Below are 24,280 nucleotides of genomic sequence, written 5' to 3'. Positions count from 1 at the left end.
CATTGTTTAATCATGGGTGGGTGAATGTAGGGATTATATGGTCTTGTGGTTCAAATATAATTTTCCATCATCGTCGGCAACAGAACTCCAAGTCCCATCTATGCTTCTCTACTGTATATTTCCCTTTCATCTCAGAAAGGGGAGGAAATATTAGATTTGGTATGACTGTATGTACAGTGTGTAATCATTTAATTCAATATTTGTATATTTGGATCATAGAGTTAAAGATGCATTATAAAGGTTTTGTATCATTTCAGACATAAGGAAGCCCAAGAGGAGACGTAGTAAACATGAGAAGGGTCATAATATCAGCCAAGGATTGGTGGAGCCTATGTTGAAATTGCAAATAGGAATGCTTGGAAGGTTTAAGGACGACATTTCAATCTTCTCCCAAAGCACAGGGTTTGTGGAAATGATTTTTTTTTTTTTTTTTTAAGGTTTATCGTATGAACCTTGTTCAAACCTTCTTAACTTACTGTGTGTGATTGTTGTGAATTGGTCATCTATTTGACTGGAATCATCTCTGGAGGTTCACTCTTATCTTATTTATCCATAACAATCATTGCTCTTTATAGATGCCTTTGCCATTTGCAATCAAAGTAATCTCAAATTCCCTCTTAGTTATTTCATGTGATTGATCGGGGTCCATTTAAGCACTTACAAATGCGTAACATAAAGTTAGAATTGGAATTTGTAACATATCATACAAATTGCAATTATTTATATATATATTTTTTTTAGCAGGATGTAACATATCATACGAAATGGATGACGTTGTACACAATTGTGCACAATTTTCGGGCCCCCGTTTTGGCTCATGAGCCCACACTTTCAAAACTACTGTCTGAAAGGTGGCGTGCATTGATGCTTGGGAGACTGGAGACCACTTTAGGGGCCTATTCCTGCACAAAGCTGCTTACAGCTCCTTTAGTGCTTCCTGGACAGTAGGCCTATACTTGCCAAGGGATTTCTATCGGCCCAGCCTCCCCATAATTAGGGCACCCACATTCACAGTCATACGCCTGGGATTGTGTACTCTGAAAGATTCCTGTGAACTTCATATTGGAAACTGACTGATTGGGAAGAATGGAATTGAAGTAGGGGCTCTGCTGCTTTTCAATTAATATACCATTAAATACATATAGGTAGCTAGCACCTTGGAGTTTTCCTTGTTTGCTAATTTGATGAACACTGTATCTGAAGGAGAGACTCACTTTTTCAAGTTGTATTTTATTAGGCTATGACACAGGAATTCTCAATTTATAATGCACAATCTGTGATGAACCTTTGTTAGGCTGCTATATCAATGTTATGAACTGCATCAATGAATAGAGGAGACACTATGTATTCACAATATAGCCTATTCAAATGCTACAGATGTGGATGAATATAATTAAGTGCGTTCCTGTTTATGAAAGGCTCCGTTATGAATCGTGCAGGCAGCAGCCCAGCACTTTTGATTGAATTTGTGGTCCCTTAGATTTCCATGAAATCGAATCATTCTGATGAATAAAGTGTGACACAATTAAAGTGCATTAAAACCTACATTTTCAAGAACATTCCCTCAAAAGCTCTTTATCGTTCGGAGAAAGCAGCAAGAAAAGGGCTCTGGAAAGTCCCCTCTGTTGGTATGTTGTAAACCTAGATGCTTCTATAATGTTATATTTTTTTTTTACAATAAATTCAATTAATGATTTTTCTCTAGTTCTCCAGAAGCCTCTCCTATTTCTTGGAAAAATAAAACATGAATGTATGCTCATAATTTAGGATGAGACCACTTAGGTTTAATGAAATTCTGAGCAATTAAATGTGTACTAGGAGGAAAGTGACCTTTTGAATTGAGCTTAACACATGTATTTATTTCAGTGTAAAGGTATAGGAGATCCCCCTCAGAAAAAAATCCTCTTGAAAACTAGATGTCACTTCACTTCCCGAAGTTGCTGCCTTCTTGGGACAACCTTGTAAAATATATTTAATCTCAATAGGATTTAGAAAAATAAATAAAAGCAAATATGTACAGTATTGGGTAAATAGGCTAATCATGTAGCCCTAATGTGCTTCACAGCACTGCACATAGTTTTGAAACAAAGTTTCCATAGACCTCTTTGGCACTCCTATGCTTCAGCTACAATGGGAGTGGTTTTCATACCATAATGTAGCTAGTTCTCTTCTGCAGCTGGGACCAATTAAGTAGCCTCTAGGCAGCTTATTTGAAAACAAATTATTATCACTGTAAGCTTATTAAAACGCAGAAAGCCAAATAACCTGAAAATAAACATTACCAGGTATTCTCATTCGTTATTTGGGTATATAGTGTCATGGACAGACAATATGACACTGGATAGTAAGAAACGTTAACCTGTTCACATGAAGTTATGTACATCTCTTATGGCGGTTATCCTTGAGTGCAAAGGAACAATCTCAATAACCACTCACAGTCCAAGCTCTTTGTATGTTACCCAGGGGGGGCAGGAAGTCTCTGGTTTGATGATGCCGTATTTTGATTGACGTGCCAGTGTCACACCAATATAGTTAGGAGTGATGGTGCTTTCAAGACAACTGGGAACTTAGAATAAAAACTAGGTCAAATCATGAGGTCAGTTACCTTCAGGTCGGGAAAGTTGCAGCTCTAGAAAGATATCCAAGTTCTCAACATGGAATTCCGAGTTGAATGACCGTTCCCCCCCAAAAAAGTGTTAATTGTTTTTTCCCTAAGTTCCCAGGTGTCTAAAAACGCACTGAAGTCTAACACGGAACCCAAACCGGCTGCGCGCGTGCGCAATCGTGCGCTATTGTGCATACTGTAATGAAACAGCAGGGAGCAGGTCTCGAACCCTCGACCTTCTAGCCCGAAGTCCGGCGCGCTATCGACTGTGCCGCAAAAGCATGCTCGTGCGGCAGAGTCGATTTCTGAGCTTATAAACCCAGGGTCGTTACACTACTACCTCCTTTCAAAGAGCGCGTCCTCGTGCTAGCTTGCGACTCTACGTCTTACAGGAACGCGCTCACCGGCCAAGCACACGCACTGTCGTGGATGCAAGGTCCGATCACTTCTGACACCAATGTAATGAAACAGCAGGGAGCAGATCTCGAACCCTCGACCTTCTAGCCCGAGGTCCGGCGCGCTATCGACTGTGCCGTAAAAGCATGCTCGTGCGGCAGAGTCCATTTCCGCGCTTATAAACCCAGGGTCGTTACACGATCCCGACACGCAGGTTAAAATATCAAAACAAACTCTGAACCAATTACATTAATTTGGGGACAGGTCGAAAAGCATTAAACATGTATGGCAATCTAGCACTTGCTAGCAAACATTAATTTGTCCTATTTAGCTAGCTTGCTGTTGCTAGCTAATTTGTCCTGGGATATAAACGTTGAGTTGTTATTTTACCTGAAATGCACAAGGACCTCTACTCCGACAATTAATCCACACATAAAACGGCCAACCGGATCATTTCTAGTCATCTCTCCTCCTTCCAGGCATTTTTATTGTTTTTATTTATTTATTTTTATTTTACCGTTATTTTACCAGGTAAGTTGACTGAGAACACTTTCTCATTTGCAGCAACGACCTGGGGAATAGTTACAGGGGAGAGGAGGGGGATGAATGAGCCAATTGTAAACTGGGGATTATTAGGTGACATTTAACTTATATGGTGATCACATCTAAACTTTCATTGTATTACCACGACTACCGGCAAAACAGTTCATCATTCAATCACCCAGTGGGTATAACCAATGAGGAGAAGGCACGTGGGTACCTGCTTCTATAAACTAATGAGGAGATGGGAGAGGCAGGACTTTCAGAGCGATCTGCGTCAGAAATAGGCATGAGTTCTATTTTAGCCCTTGGCGTCGCAGACACTCGTTGGCGCGCGAGCAGTGTGGGTGCAATAATTGAATAACATGGATTTCTAAATTAATTTTGCGACGTGTCCGGTCTGGTCAGCATGTAACACGGAACCCAAACCGGTTGCGCACGTATGCCATCGTGCGCTATCGCGCATAAATTTATTGCTTCTATAAACCAATGAGGAGATGGGAGAGGCAGGACTTGCACCGCGATCTGTGTCAGAAATAGGAATGAGTTCTATTTTAGCCCTTCTAACTTAGATTTTTCCTTTGTCATTGGTTGCTTTTGTCACTACTAACCAGTCTTTTTCCTCTCGCAGACGCTCGTTGGCGCAAAAATTGAATAACAAGGATTTCTAAATTTATTTTGCGACGCTCGTGCACGCGACGTGTCCGGTCTGGTCAGCATGTTAGATTTAGTAGTTCCCAGTTGTTTTGAACGCGGCATTAGAATCATTATTGGGGGGTGAGGAGGACCTCCATGGACTTTTTTTGGTCCAGAAGTAATTTAGCCATTCATTGCATTTAATAAAAAAAAAAATATTTAACTAGGCAAGCCAGTTAAGAACAGATTCTTATTTACAATGATAGCCTACCGGGGAACAGTGGGTAAACTGATTTTTACCTTGTCAGCTCAGGGATTCGATCCAGCAACCTTTCGGTTACTGGCCCAACACTCTAAACACTAGGCTGCCACCCCAATGTTGTAACGCTGCACTCTGAGAGTCGGGAAGCAAGTTCAGGGAGTGAGTAAATTTAATTAATAAATGAAACACGTAACAAACAGCGCACTGACATGAAACAGGAACAGAAACAATGACGACTGGTAAAAAACAAAGGGGAGTGACATATACAGGGCAGGTAATCAAGGAGGTGATGGAGTCCAGGTGAGTGTCATTATGAGCTAATGCGCGTAACGATGGTGACAGGTGTGCACCATAAAGAGCAGCCTGGTGACCTAGAGGCCGGAGAGGGAGCACACATGACAATTGTAGTAACTGCACACTCTAGAGTTGCTATTTTCTCAAGTTTTATCGTGTCAATTAATTTCTGGCATTCCTGGATTAATCATTATAATTCATTAATACGATAGTCAGTCAGTTTAAAAGAGGTTAAGGGTACAAGACTGTGTCATAAACATTAAAACAAGGACTGTGTACATATCTGACAATGCTGGCAAAATCACTTTATATCCCATTGAGCCAAATGGGGGATGCTGCCCGTTGTCACAGTTCGAAGACCAGACAGAAACGTCCAGCTAACCCTACGCCAATGACACCGGTGGATCTCAAAACTGAAATTGGATCTGCGTTAAGTAGCAACGATATCCTTTGCCATCGTCGCCTTATGACAGATACCTCGAACCAGTCATGACTATTTAACGAAACAATAAATCATTTTCAAGTTTCTTTCCAGCAAATGTCTTAGTCACATGATTGTATAACTAGCTAAGGAGTTTTCAAGTTAAGGTTACAATATTTATGAAGTTTGGCAAGGAGGACGAAAACTAGCATAGTTCAGCCAGAGACACTAGAGAAAGGAGGAGATAGGAATCTTATTGGGCAATGAATGAAGGAAATTTTAACGCCCCACCCAGCAGACTGTCGCCCAATCGCATTCACGTTGTTATGATACGTCATGTGGTTGTTAAGCTAATCGTCACATATTCCTTTCTCAAAGTCAGGGTATTATGGTACGTTCAAGACAACTGGGAACTCAGGATAAAACTAGGTCAAGTCATGACGTCAGTGATCTTCATGTTGGAAAGTCAGAGCTCTAGAAAGAGGCCCAAGTTCCCGACTTGGAATTCTGAGGTGGATGACCCATTCAAAACGATTTTCCGAGTTGGAAATAGTTTTTTTCAAGTTCCCAGTTGTCTTGAAAGCACAGACATCTGAAGTCGGAAATTTCCGAATTCCCAGTTGTTTTGAACTCTACATTAGTTGAGAAACTTGCCTATTTTATTAGAATCTCGGGAAAAGATTTGTAATGTCGTTCTTCTTGTTCACAAAATTCACTCCCATTCTCTACTTGAAGAAGAGCTCTCCTTGTCACAGAATCATCCAGAATGCGCAGCGTGGCCCAATGACAACGCATGGGTTTCGTACACAATGGCCATTAATACGATTCCACTGTAGTTTCCCATCTCCTCAAAAGTATCGAGCTTGGGCCTTATGCGCACTAGGCTAACTCAGGTGACAGATTGTCGTTTTTAATGCTCTGATATCAGGAGCTGGAAGCGAAAAGTTTGATAAAACAATTCAGAGACTGAAACGAATGAATTAGATTACTTATATTTAAAGAGAGCAAATCAATATATAATCCCAAAATCAGCTGTAACTGTCAATAGTAAAACAAATCTTAAAACAATGTTTAAGTGAACCCCGAGTACAGAAAATAAATGGTGTGAAGTCGCTTCCAGACACGGTAGACTCCTCCTCACAGTCTGTCCTTTTGAGTTTTGAATCAGAGTCTTTTCCCGACAAAGTCATGTTAGGATATATCAGTTATCCTGTTCGAGCTTTTGTGCCATAATCCACTGAGGTGTTTCAGTTGCCACGTTTATGGTAATGTGGCAGCAATGTGTAGGAGGGAGTTTCCAAGATGTGGGAAGTGTGTAGAAGGGCTTGGGACAGAGGATTGTGTAGTTTCGGTGGAAAAAGTTGTGCGTGTCAAATGTAGGGGTACCCATGTTGTTGGGGATTGGAAGTGTCCTGTGTGAGTGAGGCAGGTTGAGGATGTCAGAGTCAGATTATTGCAAAAGGCGTCATATGCTGAGGCAGTGAAGAAAGTAGAGGAGGATTGGTCAAAGGTGAGGGGTCCTAAGAGGATCCCTGTGGGAAGTAGATCTGTGCCAGCAGTAAGGGATAGGCCAACGAGTGATACAGTATGTTTCAGTAAGGTTGGCTTCTTAGTGTTCATAGCAATGGTTATCAACTGTAATGCAGAAATGGAACATGAATCACAGAAAATAGATGTTGTGGTGGATGCTGCAGAGAAGTACTTGGGTGTATGAGATTTGGCTTTGAAAGAGTTACAGGGTGTGTTGAGTGGTGGTATCCCGTTCTCCCAGGACGGTACAGGAGTGCAGGAGCAGATAGGGTCAAAGTAATGGAATGGGGTAGTGGGTTTTTAGCAGTAGTGGTGCGTGGGTAAAATCACTGACGAAGCCAAGCCAGAAAATTAAAGCCATATTAGAACCTACAATATGTGTTGCTTTGTTTGCTCTATAACCTGGTAGTCATATGCCTTGCCACCGTGATATACAGTATAGGCCTAAGGCCGAGATAATAAGAAGACACAGTGGCAGAATAAATTCAAACACACCTAATTTCATCACAAAACCGGAAAGCAACATCTGTCCAGCGGAGTCCACAAAGCATATTGCACGTAGCCAACAGTTAAATGACCTAAAGCATGGTCAATCAAGTTAATGTTTTCAACATTTTCGGACTACTAAACAACTATTGATTTAGAACACCGGAGAGTTACCCCAAATCGCAAAAAAAAACAGGAGCTAGCTCCACTAGTCCAGCACCATTTCAACTTCAACATTTCAACATCATCAAATCCCCTATGCTTAGTTGTCAATGTATTAGACTAAAAGATTCCAAAAACAATTTAGTCCAATCAACGTAAGATAAGTATCATGTGGCTGTTCATAGTACTGATTTCTCTGTGTGTGTGTGTGTGCGTGTGTGTGTGTGTGTGTGTGTGTGTGTGTGTGTGTGTGTGTGTGTGTGTGTGTGTGTGTGTGTGTGTGTGTGTGTGTGTAAGCAGAAAAAACATGTTGACTCATCCTACTTGCAGAGAAATGCTAATGCCGTCCTCCTATCTATCATGTTGACGAAATGGTTCACGCTTTTAGATTTTGTTGTCCTAGGCTACCTGGCTAAAATGCTTGCTCGATAGCCTAACTTCCTTTCATGGGAAATGATGCATCAGGCCAGCTAGTTAACATTAGCCTACTACATCTAGCTACATATTGAAACTCCATCCTCTCAGGCCAGATGCACAATGTATGAATTTATGGCTTTATCAGAACTGCTGTTATAATCATTGTCCAGCAAGGAAAATTAAGTAAAACCACAAGTCTAAATCTCTATCTCCTTCCATGGCTAATTTTGGAAAGGGACAATTTTAGCTAGCTAGCTAATCTCCGGAGGACAACAACACAACGAGATGTAACAATTCAAGTTTTTTTCTGTCAATGACGTTTGGCTTGATGTTATGTGATTGGTGTGAAGCCAAGTCCAAACTGGCTTCCCTTGACACTGTTTTTTTTTGTTTTGGGGGGGGGGCTGTTTCACTCACTGATGTTTCTCCAGTGAGATACATTCAGCCTCTTGCAAATTGAAGGAAAACACAGAGACTAAATATTTTATTATTAAGATATTATTTTATATGTATTTTGGATTTATTTTTTGTCCATTTTTTTGGGAAGTCTGGATTTCCTTGGCATCTATGAATACACACCACTGGTTTTAATGAGTGTAACTTGGAATGGTTGGAAGGGTGTTTTTTCCTTTTCCCCTTTCCCCATTTTGTATCACAAAGTATAATAAATGTATACTGTAGTCCAGTTGGGGGCGGTAATGGGTATTGGATGCCAACCGCCGTTAAACCCCACCGAAGAAGAAGAAGACTCCTCCTACTCACCACTATGGTCACGCCACTGACATGCCTCTCGGAATAGCACGGAAATTTGTAAGTAAATTTCCTCTCGTATATCGACAGAGTACAAATCGGAGCTATAGCAAAGAAGATTAAAACCCACCTTTTAAGTCCTGGACTAATTTGGTCGATTGATCGACAACTTTATCGGTACTTCCAGAGGCTTTTGGCTTTGTCTGGCTAACGTAACGAGGTACATTTTAGGGATAGGAGTGGAATTGTGTGGGCACACGGGAAGGAAGGAGGATTCATCCGATTCGCCTCAACCTGGGCACTCTTCATGCATGTGAGTCGTTCTCGTCTCAAGCTGTGTGCTTAGTATGTTTAGCTAACTAGCCATGATGTAGGCTAGCACGTTAGCAATGCATACAGGCTAAATACTGCGCTACCGTCATCATTGAATACTATCTCGTATCGCTTTACTTGCAACGAATTATGTGTATTTAATATTGGCTTAGCGTATAACGTTATATTGTTAAAGTTAGATAACTGAACTTGCTAGCTAACGTTAGACATTTCGATTGCTCGTCGTCAACCATGCAACACAGCTAGCTAACGTTAGTAACGTTAATAATGAAATGTTACGTTATTCATGCAAACGTCGTTACTCATCATCAAGCCTTACAATGTTAGACATAACGTGAATACTTCAGATTACTTAATAATGTTAATTTACCAATTAGCTGTCAACACGTCAGGCGTCATTTGAGCCTAAAGCCCATTGTCTGTGGTAAAGCTAGCACTAGTTGGCGTTAGGTAGTTACAGTAACTAACTACTACTGTGTTGCTATAGAGTGCAACAATATAACATTAACTAGCTAACTAGTTTACCAAAGCTGCATTTGTATTGCTTGTTGTAGCGTTACATTGTAGCTACGTGACTGGTGTATACGCGATCGTGTTTTATTGGCATTCATCATGGATGAAAAGCATGAGCAAAATTATTTTTTATCTAACTACTTTGTCTGTTTGCGTTCCATCTCAGACATTATGTAAACGTAAACTTTTTAATTAGTTAGTTTATAACTTATATTTTGGTGCTCATTCAACCACTGTTTGTTTGAATATTGGGTTTATTCAGCAGAACAAATCATATTGGCACTAGTGAGGAAACCACCATATGACAGTATTGGGTATTGTTGCTGGTTCCTTTCTTGTAAATGTAGCCACCACCACTAAGCTGTACTTGATAATAAAGTATTGTCTTACGCAACATGTTGCAAATGGCTTCTTCTGCTCTGTATTGCAGGTCAGGGGTACATTCTCAAGGCTTCTGCTGCAGGCCATATACTGATGGAAACACACTGCCGGAGGCACCATAGGGGTGCTTTTGAGAATGACCTAAAGACAAGTTAAAAAAACATAATCAATCAGAGAACTATTGAGGACTAGAACGTTCAATACGTGTTGTGTTTTTCTTTTTTGTCCGAAGTGTGTTTGCTCAGTTAAAACATTCTCAGAAAAACGAGGAGTAACCGATTGGGGGTACCTGCCCGAACAAGTTATTCCCACAGTGTTTATTTTCTAAAGAAATAACAGCCCTGTGAAAAAAAAGTAATCACGATGGCTGCGGAAGGATATCAGTACAGGGCACTTTACGACTACAAGAAGGAGAGAGAGGAGGACATTAACCTCCATGTGGGGGACATCTTAACAGTGACCAAAGGGGCCCTGGGTGCCCTCGGGTACAGCGATGGCCTGGAGGAAAGGCCCGAGGACATTGGCTGGCTGCCTGGCTTTAATGAAACCACTCAGGAAAAGGGGGACTTCCCTGGGACATATGTGGAGTTCATTGGGAAGAAGAGGATCTCTCCTCCCACTCCCAAGCCGAGACCCCTCAGACCCTTACCCGTGGCCCCGGGCTCTTCCAAGGCTGACTCTGGTGATGAACAAGGTGAGTTATTAACAGTCTGCCTTCTTCAACCAAACCCCAATACCATGTTTCTGGGACCTGGTATTGGGATGCAGTTGTGATTGTTTTGTTTAGTACTGTACAAACAATGTTCAGTGTAAAAAAAAAAACAGGCGATTAAACAATTTCAAACCACATGGGGATTTAAAAGAAAATATATATATTTTTTTACATGCCCCCCACACCCACAGGTTTTGATTGAGTAGGGCCCCACGCAGTTAAGCCAAGCTTTTCTCCTGCATTAACAGCCAGTTGCTGAAAACACAATGACATTCCAAAGACTAATCCACCATTGGTTTGCAGCCAAGCTGACATGTAAACCCTGTGGTGGTGGAATGGTTCGTATTTCATACAGACTAATCTCTTGGTAACATGACCAATGAGTTTTTAGATACATCACCCCTTACAAACCCTTTTGTTAGATTTAATCTAAGATACCTTTTCACCCACAAAGCAAATCCAGATGTTAGGCTACTTTGCGAAAACCCTACCCCTAAATTGAGTGTTCAATCATCCCTCAGTGCATTAGGAAAGTATTCAGACCCCTTGACTTTTTCCTAATTTTGTTATGTTACAGCCTTATTCTAAAACTGATTCAATTGTTCATTTCTTCCCCTTACACACAATACCCCATAATGACAAAGACAAAACAGGTTTAGACATTTTTGCAAAGTTATATATATATATATTTTTTAATCAAATTGTATTTGTCACGTGCCGAATACGACAAGTGTAGACCTTTTCCATAAGTATTCAGACCCTTTACTCAGTACTTTGTTGAAGCACATTTGGTAGCGGTTACAGCCTTGTCTTCTTGGGTAGGACGCTACAAGCTTGGCACACCTGTATTTGGGGAAGTTTCTCCCATTCTTCTCTGCAGATCCTCTCAAGCTCTGTCAGGTTGGATAGGGAGCGTTGCTGCACAGCTATTTTCAGGTCTCTCCAGAGATGTTTGATTGGGTTCTGGCTCTGGCTGGACCACTCTCAGACATTCAGAGACTTGTCTGAAAGCCACTACTGCATTGTCTTGGCTGTGTGCTTAGTGTCGTTGGAAGGTGAACCTTTGCCCCAGCCCGAGATCCTGAGCGCTCTGGAGTAGGTTTTCATCAAGGATCTCTCTGTAGTTTGCTCCATTCATCTTTCCCTCGATCCTGACTAGTCTCCCAGTCCCTGCACTGAAAAAAATCCTCACAGCATGATGCTGCCACCACCATGCTTCACTGTAGGAATGGTGCCAGGTTTCCTCCAGATTTGACACTTGGCATTTAGGCCAAAGAGTTCAATCTTGGTTTCATCAGACCAGATAATCCTGTTTCTCATGGTCAGAGTCCTTTAGGTGCCTTTTGGCTAAACTCCCAACTGAGCTGTCATGTGCTTTTTTTACTGAGGAGTGTCTTCCGTCTGGCTACTACCATAAATGCCTGATTGGTGGAGTGTTAAAGAGATGGTTGTCCTTCTAGCAAGTTCTCCCATCTCCACAGTGGAACTCTAGAGCTCTGTTAGTGATCCTCAGTTTTTTGGTCACCTCCCTGACCAAAGCTCTTCTCACCCGATTGTTCGTTTTGGCCGGGCGGCCAGCTCTAGGAAGAGTCTTGGTGGTTCCTAACTTCTTCCATTTAAGAATGATGGTGGACACTGTGTTCTCTGACCTTCAATGCTGCAGAAATGTTTTGTTACCTTTCCCCAGATCTGTGCCTCGACACAATCCTGTCTCGGAGCTCAACGGACAATTCCTTCGACATCGTTGCTTGGTTTTTTCTCTGACATGCACTGTCAACTGTGGGACCTTATATAGACAGGTTTGTGCCTTTCTAAAGCATGTCCCATCAATTGAATTTACCACAGGTGGACTCCAATCAAGTTGTAGCAACATCTCAAGAATGAGCAATGGAAATAGGATGCATGTGCACTCAATTTTGAGTCTCATAGCAAAGGGTCTGAATACTTATGTAAATAGAGTATTTCTGTTTTATATTTTTTGTACATTTGCAAACATTTCTAAAAAACGGATTTAACTTTGTCATTATGGGATATTGTGTAGATTGATGGGGGGGGGGGGGGGGATATTTATTCATTTTTAGAATAAGGCTGTAATGTAACAAAATGTGGTAAAAGTCAAGGCGTCCGAATACTTTCTGAATGCACTGTATATATATGTTATACCTAAAGGGGTCTTATATTTCTAAATCCAATAGCTAAGTGATCCATGGTATGACCATCTTAATATAATTCCTTGTTAGCTTAGTAGAACCACCCCAACGGCCTAGACTTTTAGAGGTTAAATATCCACCCCAAATTAAGTCTGATGTCTGCAGAAAGAATGGGGTGTAAAGCTATGATATGACATCCTGAGTTAGAAAAAATGTAACTACAGTAAGTGAAGTGGATTATCTCCAGGTAACAGAATTATATTAACATCAGTTGTCTGTGATTTGTACTATACAGAAATCCATAATTATCAATGTAATTCTCTTCATGGTGATGTATCCTCAATAGGTACAAAGGTAGAAAAATTGAATATCCTCCTTTGTATGTTTGGGTATTATTCTACACGCTGGATATTATTTTAATGAGCTCCGCCCCAAACAAGACCAAATTTGGTTGGTCTGGACCGGACCAAATCTGTACCAATCATAGACGTCTATGTTTCACAAGTTTGGACATCAGAGTACGTGTGACATTTTTTACACTATCTATTAATGTCATCTCCATTTCGTCGCCGCACGAACTCTTTTACGCGCTCGCTTTTCTGCACAGACCCTTTTAAGCACAACACGCATTGCTGACGCTGTGCTTTCTCAGCAAGCAGCAGAGTAGTGCTGTCTCTCTCTCTCTACACTATGCATGCAGGTTTGAGCAACAATTTTGAAGGAAAACTTCAAGAAGATTCAACCATAAACATATTCCCAGGTTTTTCTTTAGTAACATCAAACTTAATTAGCATAGAAGTACAGTAGCTTGGTAGTTATGCTAACGTTAGCTATCTAGCTAACCAAACGAGAATGTTTACACTGCCATGGCTGAATGCCTCTTGATTGAACTCTAATTTCCCTCAATGATTTTAATCAGAACAGGACATCCATTCCATTTAGCTACTGTTTTTGTTGCAGTTGTCAGGTTAAAAGATTTAGGCAAACGATTTCTAGTAGTAGCAGCTTGTCAGTTCATGTTGAAGAACATGGATAAGTAGCCTATGGGTAAATCCATTTTGAAATCTATCACATTTTTATAGTATTCCTTTTGATTTAAACAACTTTCCATACATGTTTGCCCATGGAAGAAGTGGTCAAAGTTACTATTTGGACCAGAATGTCAAAACATTCAGGAGATAAAGGTGCAAAAAATTAAGCCATTTTGCATAACCCACCATACAATGAGACATCCATGTTTTCATCACTGGAAAGGATAAACGGTTGAGTTTGATATATATTTTTTCAACCAGGTGGTTTGTGTTTCCAACAAAAAAAATAGTTTGGGAATGTTGATTCCTAGGCTATACCAATCATTGTAGTAAGCGGGTTATGTGCCAATGTTTGCAAGGGAGCCATTGTCTCGACTCTTTCTTTATTTCAAAAGAAATAGGCCTAGGGTCAAGCAAGTCAGTTGCCATTGTTTGCTTTTAGTTTTTTGTTTCAGTTACCTCATTTGCACTTGCCCATGCAGTTTGGTCCATGTGGTTACTTTGGCCCAGAGTCAAACGCTAGCAAAGAAAGACGGTTTACATGGTGGGACTACAATGTCAGCCTTGATAACAAGTGGCAGTGCTCACAGTAGCCCCACTGAATGCTAACCAGGGCCGGAGGACAATGGTGCTTGGCTCTGGTCCAGCGCCCAGCGCATTGTGTTGCTGCGCAGCACCTGGTACCGGCCCACCAATTGGACCTCTGGAGCACTTCTCTTTGTTACTCCTCTTGGCCTGCATCGAAAAGAGATAAAATTTAATTTACCTTTGGGCACAAAGTAATGTTTTTGCACCCGTCATTCTACAATACATTACCAAAAGTATGTGGACACCTTTTTAAACATCTAATTCCAAAACCATGGGCATTAGTATGGAGTTGGTCCTCCCTTTGCTGCTATAACAGCTTCCTCTCTTCTGGGAATGCTTTCATCTAGATTTTGAACCATTGCTGCAGGGACTTGCTTACATTCAGACATGAGCATTAGTGAGGTTGGTCACTGATGTTGGGAGAATAGGCCTGGCTCGCAGTCTGCGTTCCAATTCATCCCAAAGGTGTTTGATGGGGTTGAGGTCAGGACTCTGCGCAGGTCAGTCAAGTTCTTCCATACCGATCTCGACAAACCATTTCTGTATGTACCTTGCTTTTTGCACGGGTGCATTGTCATGCTGGAACAGGATGACTATTGCCACAGTTGGAAGCACAGAATTGTCTAGAATGTCTTGTATGCTGTAGCTTTAAGATTTCCCTTCACTGGAACTAAAGGGCTGAGCCCGAACCTGGAAAAACAGTCTGACCATTATTCCTCCTCCACCAAACTTTAACGTTGGCACTATGCATTGGGGCAGGTAGCGTTCTCCTGGCATTCGCCAAACTCAGATTTGACGGTCGGACAGTCAGATGGTGAAGCGTGATTCATCACTCCTGAGAACATGTTTCCACTGCCCCAGAGTCCAATGGCGGCGAACTTTACACCACTCAGCCGACGCTTGGCATTGTGCATGGTGATCTTAGGCTTTTGTGCGGCTGCTTGCCCATGGAAACCCGTTTCATGAAGCTCCCGACAAACAGTTATTGTGCCGACGTTGCTTCCAGGGGCAGTTTGGAACTCAGTAGTGAGTGTTGCAAATGAGTTCAGATGATTTTTACACACTTCAGCACTCAGTGGTCCTGTTCTGTGAACTTCTGTGGCCTACCACTTCGCGGGTGAGCTGCTGTTGCTCCTAGACATTTCCACTTCACAGTAACTGCACTTACAGTTGACCGGGGCATTGTTGGAAAGTTGTCATCCTATGATGGTGCCATGTTGAAAGTCAATGAGCTTTTCAGTGAGGCCATTCTACTGCCAATGTTTGTCTATGGAGATTGAATGGCTGTGTGCTGGATTGTATTGACCTGTCAGCAACGGGTGTGGCTGAAATAACCAAATCACTAATTTTGAAGGGGTCCAAAATTTGGGGTAGGATAAAATTTGGGGTTGGTCAGGAAGTGACCAAGAACCCGAAGGTCACACTAACAAAGCTCTAGAGTTCCTCTGTGGAGATGGGAGAACCTTCCAGTAGGACAACCATCTCAGCAGCACTCCACCAATCTGGCCTTTATGGTAGATTGGCCAGACTGAAACCACTCCTCAGTAATAAAAGGCACATGACAGCCCGCTTGGAGTTTGTCTGAGAGTCTTTAGATGCCTTTTGGCAATGAGAAACAAGATTCTCTGGTCTGATGAAACCAATATCGAACTCTTTTGCCTGAATGCCAAGTGTCACATCTGGAGGAAACCTGGCACCATCCCTACAGTGAAGCATGGTGGTGGCAGCATCATGTTGTGGATGTTTTTCAGCTTCAGTGACTGGGAGACTAATCAGGATTGAGGCAAAGATGAGCGGAGCGAAGTACAGAGATCCTTGATGAAAACGCTCAGGACCTCAGTCTGTGGTTAAGGTTCACCTTCCAACAGGACAACAACCCTGCGCATACAGCCAAGACAATGCAGGAGTGGCTTTGGGACAAGTCTCTGAATGTCCTTGATTGGCCCAGCCAGAGGAAAGGTCATGGTGGAGGCCAGGTCATCTGATGCAGCACTCCATCACTCTCCTTGGCCAAATAGCACTTACACAGCCTGGAGGTGTGTCGGGTCATTGTCCTGTTGAAAAACAATTGATAGTCCCACCTAGCATAAACCAGATAGGATGAAGTCTCGCTGCAGAATGCTGTGGTAGCCATACTGCTTAAGTGTGCCTTAAAGTCTAAATCAATCATCGACAGCCGCAAGCAAAGCACCCCAACACCATCACTCCACCTCCTCCATGCTTCTCGGTGGGAACCACATGCAGAGATCATCCGTTCACCTACTCTACGTCTCACAAAGATACGGCGGTTGGAACCGATACTGTTTAATCGGACGATTTTTAAATTTCTTATAATAATACAAAAAAAAAAAAAAAATGTATTTGTAATAATGACAATTACAACAATACTGAATGAACACTTATTTTAACTTAATATAATACATCAATAAAATAAATTTAGCCTCAAATAAATAATGAAACATGTTCAATTTGGTTTATGGTTCAATTTGGTTCCTTTTAACATGAGTCTTCAATATTCCCAGGTAAGAAGTTTTAGGTTGTAGTTATTATAGAAATATTTCTCTCTATACCATTTGTATTTCATATACCTTTGACTATTGGATGTTCTTATAGGCACTTTACTATTGCCAGTGTAACAGTATAGCTTCCGTCCCTCTCCTCGCTCCTACCTGGGCTCGAACCAGAAACACATCAACAACAGCCACCCTCGAAGCAGCGTTACCCATGCAGAGCAAGGGGAACAACTACTCCAAGTGTCAGAGCGAGTGACGTTTGACACGCTATTAGCATGCACCCCGCTAACTAGCTAGCCATTTCACATCGGTTACACCAGCCTAATCTCGGGAGTTGATAGGCTTGAAGTCATAAACAGCGCAATGCTTGAAGCACAGCAACGAGCTGCTGGCAAAATGCATGAAAGTGCTGTTTGAATGAATGCTTACGAGCCTGCTGGTACCTACCATCGCTCAGTCAGACTGCTCTATCAAATCATAGACTTAATTATAACATAATAACACACAGAAATACGAGCCTTAGGTCAATAATATGGTAGAATCCCGAAACTATCATCTTGGAAACAAAAGTTTTATTCTTTCAGTGAAATACGGAACCGTTCCGTATTTTATCTAACGGGTGGCATCCATAAGTCTAAATATTCCTGTTACATTGCACAACCTTCAATGTTATGTCATAATTATGTAAAGTTCTGGCAAATTAGTTTGCATCGAGCCAGGCGGCCCAAACTGTTGCATATACCCTGACTCTGCGTGCAATGAACACAAGAGAAGTGACACAATTTCACATGGTTAATATTGCCTGCTAGCCTGGATTTATTTTTAGCTAAATATGCAGGTTTAAAAATATATACAGTGGGGAGAACAAGTATTTGATACACTGTCGATTTTGCAGGTTTTCCTACTTACAAAGCACGTAGAGGTCTGTAATTTATATCATAGGTACACTTCAACTGTGAGAGACGGAATCTAAAACAAAAATCCAGAAAATCACACTGTATGATTTTTAAGTAATTCATTTGCATTTTATTGCATGATATAGGTATTTGATACATCAGAATAGCAGAACTTAATATTTGGTACAGAAACCTTTGTTGGCAATTACAGAGATCATACGTTTCCTGTAGTTCTTGACCAGGTTTGCACACAGTGCAAGATGGGTCGTTGCTGGGTCATCTGTCGTTCTGCCCCTGAACAAGGCAGTTAACCTACCGTTCCTAGGCCATCATTGAAAATAAGAATGTGTTCTTAACTGACTTGCCTAGTAACATAAAGTTGTTAAAAAAATAAAATAATAAAATACCGATTTCCGATTGTTATGAAAACTTGAAATCGGCCCAAATTAATCGGCCATTCCGATTAATCAGTCGACCTCTAGTTGAGATGTCTGGTACTTGAACTCTGAAGCATTTATTTGGGCTGCAATTTCTGAGGCTGGTAACTCTAATGAACTTATTCTCTGCAGCAGAGGTGACTCTGGGTCTTCCTTACCTGTGGCGGTAACGTAACAAAATGTGGAATGTCAAGTGGTCTGAATACTTTTCGAATATATGTATATAGTTTATATTCTGCTGACTAATCTACATGGGCATTATATGGCCCAGATCTGATCTGGAAGCTTGTCTGTTTGCATTGGGCATATTTTTAGCGAGATTTTGTTGTTGCCTGTTTAAGAAAAATCTCTCCGGCCTTTTGTAGGGGGGAGGTTTGATATTCCATTCACAAAAGATAACTTGAGTCATTTTTGTGTTGTGGAAAAGCCTTGAGTCAACGAGATTACATATCACACCATTGTCTTGTTCTTTTTTTACAATGATTACATAATGTATCTATCGTCATAAAAAATAACAAGTGAGCTATTATAAAACAGACAACCCAGGCCGTTTCGGTCAAAACCGACACAATTCTAAATGGCCACTTAAGGACGCCGTATCCTTTATGCGGGTTCTTTGCGGGCTCTTTGTCATTGGTAGTACTCTATGCTCACCTATAAAACAGGCTCTGGTTGCCTGGTTTCCATTCCTTGTCCTTTGTGGTGCGATTTGTGAAATTCTTTAGCTGGGGATAGCAGGGTGAGCGAGGAGCCATATGAAGGGGGCATGTGTTGAATGGTTGAACGGTTGAGTGGCAGCGCTGAGCCCAGAGCAAGTGTGAATGTAGCACTAGGAGAAGAAAGTTTCTGTGACCCAGTTACGGAAAGGGGGGGGGAGAGGCAGAGAGAGCTTGATGCTGGGAGCGAGAAGAGTGGCTGGAGGGAAGGGGCTGAAGGCTGGGGAAAGCTGTTGGTGAGCTGAGTGATCAGAGCTGAAGGCTGGCTGGGGGGCAGAGGAGAGGGGCCTGGGGAGGCTAAGGGGGAGAGGTTCTGAGGAGGGCTCTGGACGGGAGGGAGAGAGTCTTGTTGCTTCAGAGTGTTTGATTTATTGCCTGCACTGGGGGATGTGGCAGATCTGCTCTCTCTCCCCGCTCTCTCTCTCCCTTCAGCTTTTTTTTTTTCTCTCACCCTACTCCTCTTTTTAATGTTTTGATAATGTTCCTGGAGTCGGCCCCGGATGGGGGAGCAAGAGGGAGGAGAGTGGAGGCTTGGAAAGAGGCCTGTGCTCTCACTGAGCCACAGGGGTTTACTTCAGAGCAGCAGATGTGGTGAGAGCGGGGGGGGGGGGGTCTCTGGACTGGGCCTGGGGAAGCATTCCGGCTCATTCCAGCTCCAAGGCTTTTTAAAACACCAGCGTGCTGCTGCTCCTTTCTTGGGCCTCTCAACTGAGGGCATGTAGCCAGCCAGCAAAGAGGAACTCCACTCTGAGCCTAAAAACCACTGAGATGAAGAAAGCGTCGCTTTCAGTTAACAACTTCCATTCACTCTTTTTGGCTGGTTGGCTCCACCCTAGTAACACATTTTTAAATAGTGGTTGATCCTGGTGATGAGGCCGTTTTTTAAAGCATCTGAAGTTGTAGCTTGCGTGACAAAACGGCAGACTAGAATGTCTCTCTGGTTCAGAACCAGCCATATTTCTGAGTTTCTTTTGTCACCACTGGCGTAGTGGTGGGTACCAGCAGACAAGAGTGCTGACAACTGTTGTGATTGAATTGGTTCGCCCGTTGATACCATAACAAGATTGTAACCTACCTACCTAATGCCATTTATACCGTAATTCAATTGTGAAATCTCACATTCCAGTTGCATCCCATTGACAACATTTTAACGTGTGTGATTGCTGGATGGTCTTATGTACTTTATTTCAGATGTGTGTGTGCAGCTATTATGGTATTTATGGTATGCAAATGATTTATTTATTTACCTTTTTTATTTAACTAGGCAAGTCCGTTAAGAACAAATTCTTATTTAGAATGACGACCTAGGAACAGTGGGTTTAACCGCCTTGTTCGGTGGCAGGATGACAGATGTTTACCTTGTCAGCTCGGGGATTCGATCCAGCAACCTTTCGGTTAATGGCCCCACGCTCCAACCACTAGGCTACCTGTCGCCCCACCTATACAGACAAACAAAATAAGGTTTTGTTTGTTTTCAAACTATACAGGAGCTTATCATTTAAATCATATTGAAGATAGTGTTGCACACTTGATTAATGCAACAATTCACAAACGTGTGCACGTTTTGAAAAGCCTTTTAAGTTTCAATTTGGTTAACAGAACAAAAATGCCGTCACTGGTATTAAGGTAATTATTGCAGGGACGTGTGGCTTTGGATATCCATTGTCTTCACATTGTACAACTCGGGGCGGGTATGTGATTTAGATCTGCCTCTGTACACTGCAAAAATATGTATCATGGAGATAGTATGTGTCGTCACACTAGTCTAGTGTAAAAGAGGCCCGACGGGTTTAGGTCAACGCTTATGATTCACTCTGGCTTTTATCAGCCTCAACGAGGCACGTAGGCTACGTGCTCCGTCTTGCTCAAGGAAATCTTTGACGCCGTTATATTTCCCGAAGCTTACCAACATAGGCCTACATATTTGTCATTCTTTGGAGACTTTCTCCCTCTCATGCGACTGTAACATGAAGGGAATGGAGGTAACTGAAATGTTGCTCTAGTCTCGTGCTGTAACAGTAGCGTTTTATGTTGACATGAATGTTTATCAGACGTAAGTCACTTCATCTTTTCTCTTAGCCTTTGTTCTATCAGTGCGCTTCTAGGCACAAACTCGTGCCCCCCCCCCCCCTTTTCTAAAGCCTACTTCCGGCTTCACGTGCATGTAATGGACGTTTTTAGTTTTGATTTGCTTTACTTCGTTCTGTGCCTGCCAGTAGGCTGTAGGTTACTCCGCTAGCAGCTTGCTAGCTATCTGGCTAAAAACTGCAAGCAAGCTAGCCTTGCAAACTGCGCTACGATCCGTATATGCTGTCTCTGTAGAGTGTATAGACCATTGAAGTGTATAAATCCTGGATGATGGACGGTGAGGGGTGGTGGTGTTGAAGCCACCGCATAGCCATCTTGGTACTCCTCAATTGTGTAAAAAATGTACGATTTTGGAAGCTATTGAAACGCATTCATTGTCTACGTTTCCTTTTTGAAAAATGTATTATATTAGACACCTTAATGCCATTTTCCTTTAGTGTTTTTTATTTATTTACCAATGTTACTATCCACACTACAACAAACAATACGTCAATACATGTAATTCTGTCCTTGAAACATTTTGTATTTAAATACTGTAGGATTCCATTAATTATTATGGAGGACTGCTCTTATTAGGAAGTGCCAATATGGCTGACCGGTGGCTTCAAAGCCTCTCAATGGCCAATATGTAGCATCAGCAGTCCAGAGTTTTTATACAGTGCCAGTCAAACGTTTAGACACACGTACTCATTCAAGGGGTTTTCTTTATTTTTACTATTTTCTATATTGTAGAATAATAGTGAAGAAATCAACTATGATGTTGAACAAATCAAAATATATTTCAGATTCTTCAATGTAGCCACCCTTTGCACACTCTTGGGATTTTCTCAACCAGCTTCATGAGGAATGCTTTTCCAACGGTCTTGAAGCATTTCCCACATATATACTGAGCACTTGTTGGCTGCTTTTCCTTCACTCAGCGGTCCAACTCAACCCAAACGATCTCAATTGGGTTGAGGTCGGGTGATTGTGGAAACCAGGTCATCTGATGCAGCCCTCCAGCACTCTCCTTCTTGGTCAAATAGCCCTTACACAGCCAGGAGGTGTCGAGTCATTGTCCTGATGAAAAACAAATGATAATCCCACTAAGCTCAAACCAGGTGGGATGGCGTATCGCTGCAGAATGCTGTGGTAAATCAAATCAAATGTTATTTGTCACATACACATGGTTAGCAGATGTTAATGCGAGTGTAGCGAAATGCTTGTGATTCTAGTTCCGACAATGCAGTAATAACCAACAATGGTAGCCATGCTGGTTAAGTGTGCCTTGAATTCTAAATAAATCACACAGTGTCACCAGCAAAGCACCATCATACCACCTCCTCCATGCTTCACGGTGGGAACCTCACATGCAGAGATCATCCGTTCACCGACTCTGCGTCTCACAAAGACACAGCGGTTGGGAACCAAAAATCAAAAATTTGGACTCATCAAACCAAAGGACAGATTTCCACTGGTCTAATGTCCATTGCTCATGTTTTTTGGTCCAAGCAAGTCTCTTCTTTTCATTGGTGCTGTATCACAACCGGTTGGGAGTCCCATAGGGCGGCACACAATTGGCCCAGGGTAGTTAGGGTTTGGCCGGGATAGGCTGTTATTGTAAAATAAGAATACATGCCTAGATAAAAAAAAAAGGTTAAATAAAATGAAGGCCTGATTCACGCAGTCTCCTCTGAACAGTTGATGTTGAGGTGTCTGTTACTTGAACTCTGAAGCATTTATTTGGACTGCAATTTCTGAGGCTGGTAACTCTAATGAACTTATCCTCTGCAGCAGAGGTAACTCTGGGTCTTCCTTTCCTGTGGCAACCCTCATGAGAGACAGTTCATCATAGCACTTGATGGTTTTTGCAGCTGCACTTGAAGAAATGTTCTGGATTGACTGACCATATCTTAAAGTAATGATGGACTGTCATTTCTCTTTGCTTATTTGAGCTGTTCTTGCCATAAGATGGACATGGTCTTTTACTAAATAGGACTATCTTCTGTACACCATCCCTACCTTGTCACAACACAACTGATTGCCTCAAACGCATTAAGAAGGAAGAAATTACACAAATTAACTTTTAACAAGGCACACCTGTTAATTGAAATGCATTCCAGGTGACTACCTCATGAAGCTGGTTGAGAGAATGCCAAGTGTCCAAAGCTGTCAAGGCAAAGGGTGGCTACTTTGAAGAATCTCAAATATAAAATATATTTTGAGTTGTTTAATACTTTTTTGGTTACTACATGATTCTATATGTGTTTTTCCGTAGTTTTGATGTCCTCACTATTATTCTACAATGTAGAAAATAGTAAAAATAAAGAAAAACCCTTGACTGAGTAGGTGTCCAAACTTTTGACTGGTACTATACGTCATTAGCTAGAATTGGACAAAAATGCTTAATAACCCAGATGAGTGCTGTGTTGGTTGTTTTGGAACTGCGTAGTTGGTCAAACTGTTATGCATGTGAATGCAGTGCAGGAGGCAAGGGTGGCCGAGTTTGACGCAGATAAAAATGAAGAGAGTGAGAGAAGGAGAGGGAGCTTTCACACTGAGACTACGCCTGCACAGTGTTTCAGTAGAGTGAAGCGTTTACATCTAGGAGAGAGAGAGGGGGCTTGTATCCAGCTGCTAACAGTAAAAAGGTAAATAGTACAAAAGTTGGTCCCATTGCAGCTCCACCAGGGAGAGCGAGTCAGGAATGAGAGGGGGAGAATGAGACAGTGACGACTGGGAGAGTACACTCTGCCTGCATAGCTGGAGATTGAGATAATAGAGCGTTCTCCTTTTCAGGGGCCTCTTTAGTGCTCGGGTGAACATCTGCTATACTGAGCTACTTTCTGAAGGGGGGGCGGGGGATGGGGCTGCTGCTCCTCCTCCATGTTCAAATATTGCCTTTCTGTTCCTCTTTCTCGAGCCTATGATAGATAGCCATACCCCCGCTAAAGTCAAAGACCCAATGGGACAGTGTGTTCTAATGTAGTGGGAACTCAATAGAGCCGATGGCAGCTGCGGTGTAGTCGGGGTGGTAATGGCACTCATCTGGTGGTGGAGGAGGGGGGGGGGGGGGGGGCACAGACTGCACGGTAGACTGATTTGTGGCGTTGTGATGAATCAGTGGAATTGTACTAAGTGCTGATTGCAGTAACTTGGGCACAATGCAGGCAGAACAATAAATGGATACGTGGTGAATGGGTACCGAATGGCGGCTGTTTCTCTGGTGTGCGCACACACACACACACACACACACCCTGTTGGGTCTTCTGTGCCGTTAGCGTTGTGGTTGACTACTTTACACATTTGATTCCCCTGTTTTTTTTAGTTTTGTTCTGATTTATTTGGTTTAGATGTAGCATATGTTTTGTGTTCCTCCTATTGCAGACAAGTAGAATGACAGGCAGCGAAGGTAGAAACGACTTAGAATGTGTAAGAAGTCAG

At 42.1% G+C, this 24,280-nt stretch overlaps 1 protein-coding gene across 2 annotated transcripts in view; it reads left to right on the top strand.

The window, feature by feature from the left end:
- Nucleotides 1-8,490: 8,490 nt before the first annotated feature.
- Nucleotides 8,491-24,280, top strand: part of LOC129863833 (phosphatidylinositol 3-kinase regulatory subunit alpha-like) — a 41,523-nt gene continuing 25,733 nt past the window's right edge. The window contains exons 1-2 of one of the 2 annotated variants that reach the window (XM_055936132.1): nucleotides 8,491-8,812; nucleotides 9,776-10,420. In XM_055936132.1, coding sequence (XP_055792107.1) covers nucleotides 10,090-10,420 — 331 coding nt within the window. In that variant the 5' untranslated portion in view covers nucleotides 8,491-8,812; nucleotides 9,776-10,089. The remainder of the gene's footprint in view (nucleotides 8,813-9,775; nucleotides 10,421-24,280) is intronic. The other variant, XM_055936133.1, reaches the window with a different exon arrangement.

Source organism: Salvelinus fontinalis, chromosome 10, assembly GCF_029448725.1.
Source record: "Salvelinus fontinalis isolate EN_2023a chromosome 10, ASM2944872v1, whole genome shotgun sequence".
NCBI classification, from domain to species: Eukaryota; Metazoa; Chordata; class Actinopteri; order Salmoniformes; family Salmonidae; genus Salvelinus; species Salvelinus fontinalis.
Note: the sequence above shows the minus strand (reverse complement) of the source record. Positions and strands in the feature narration are given on the sequence as shown.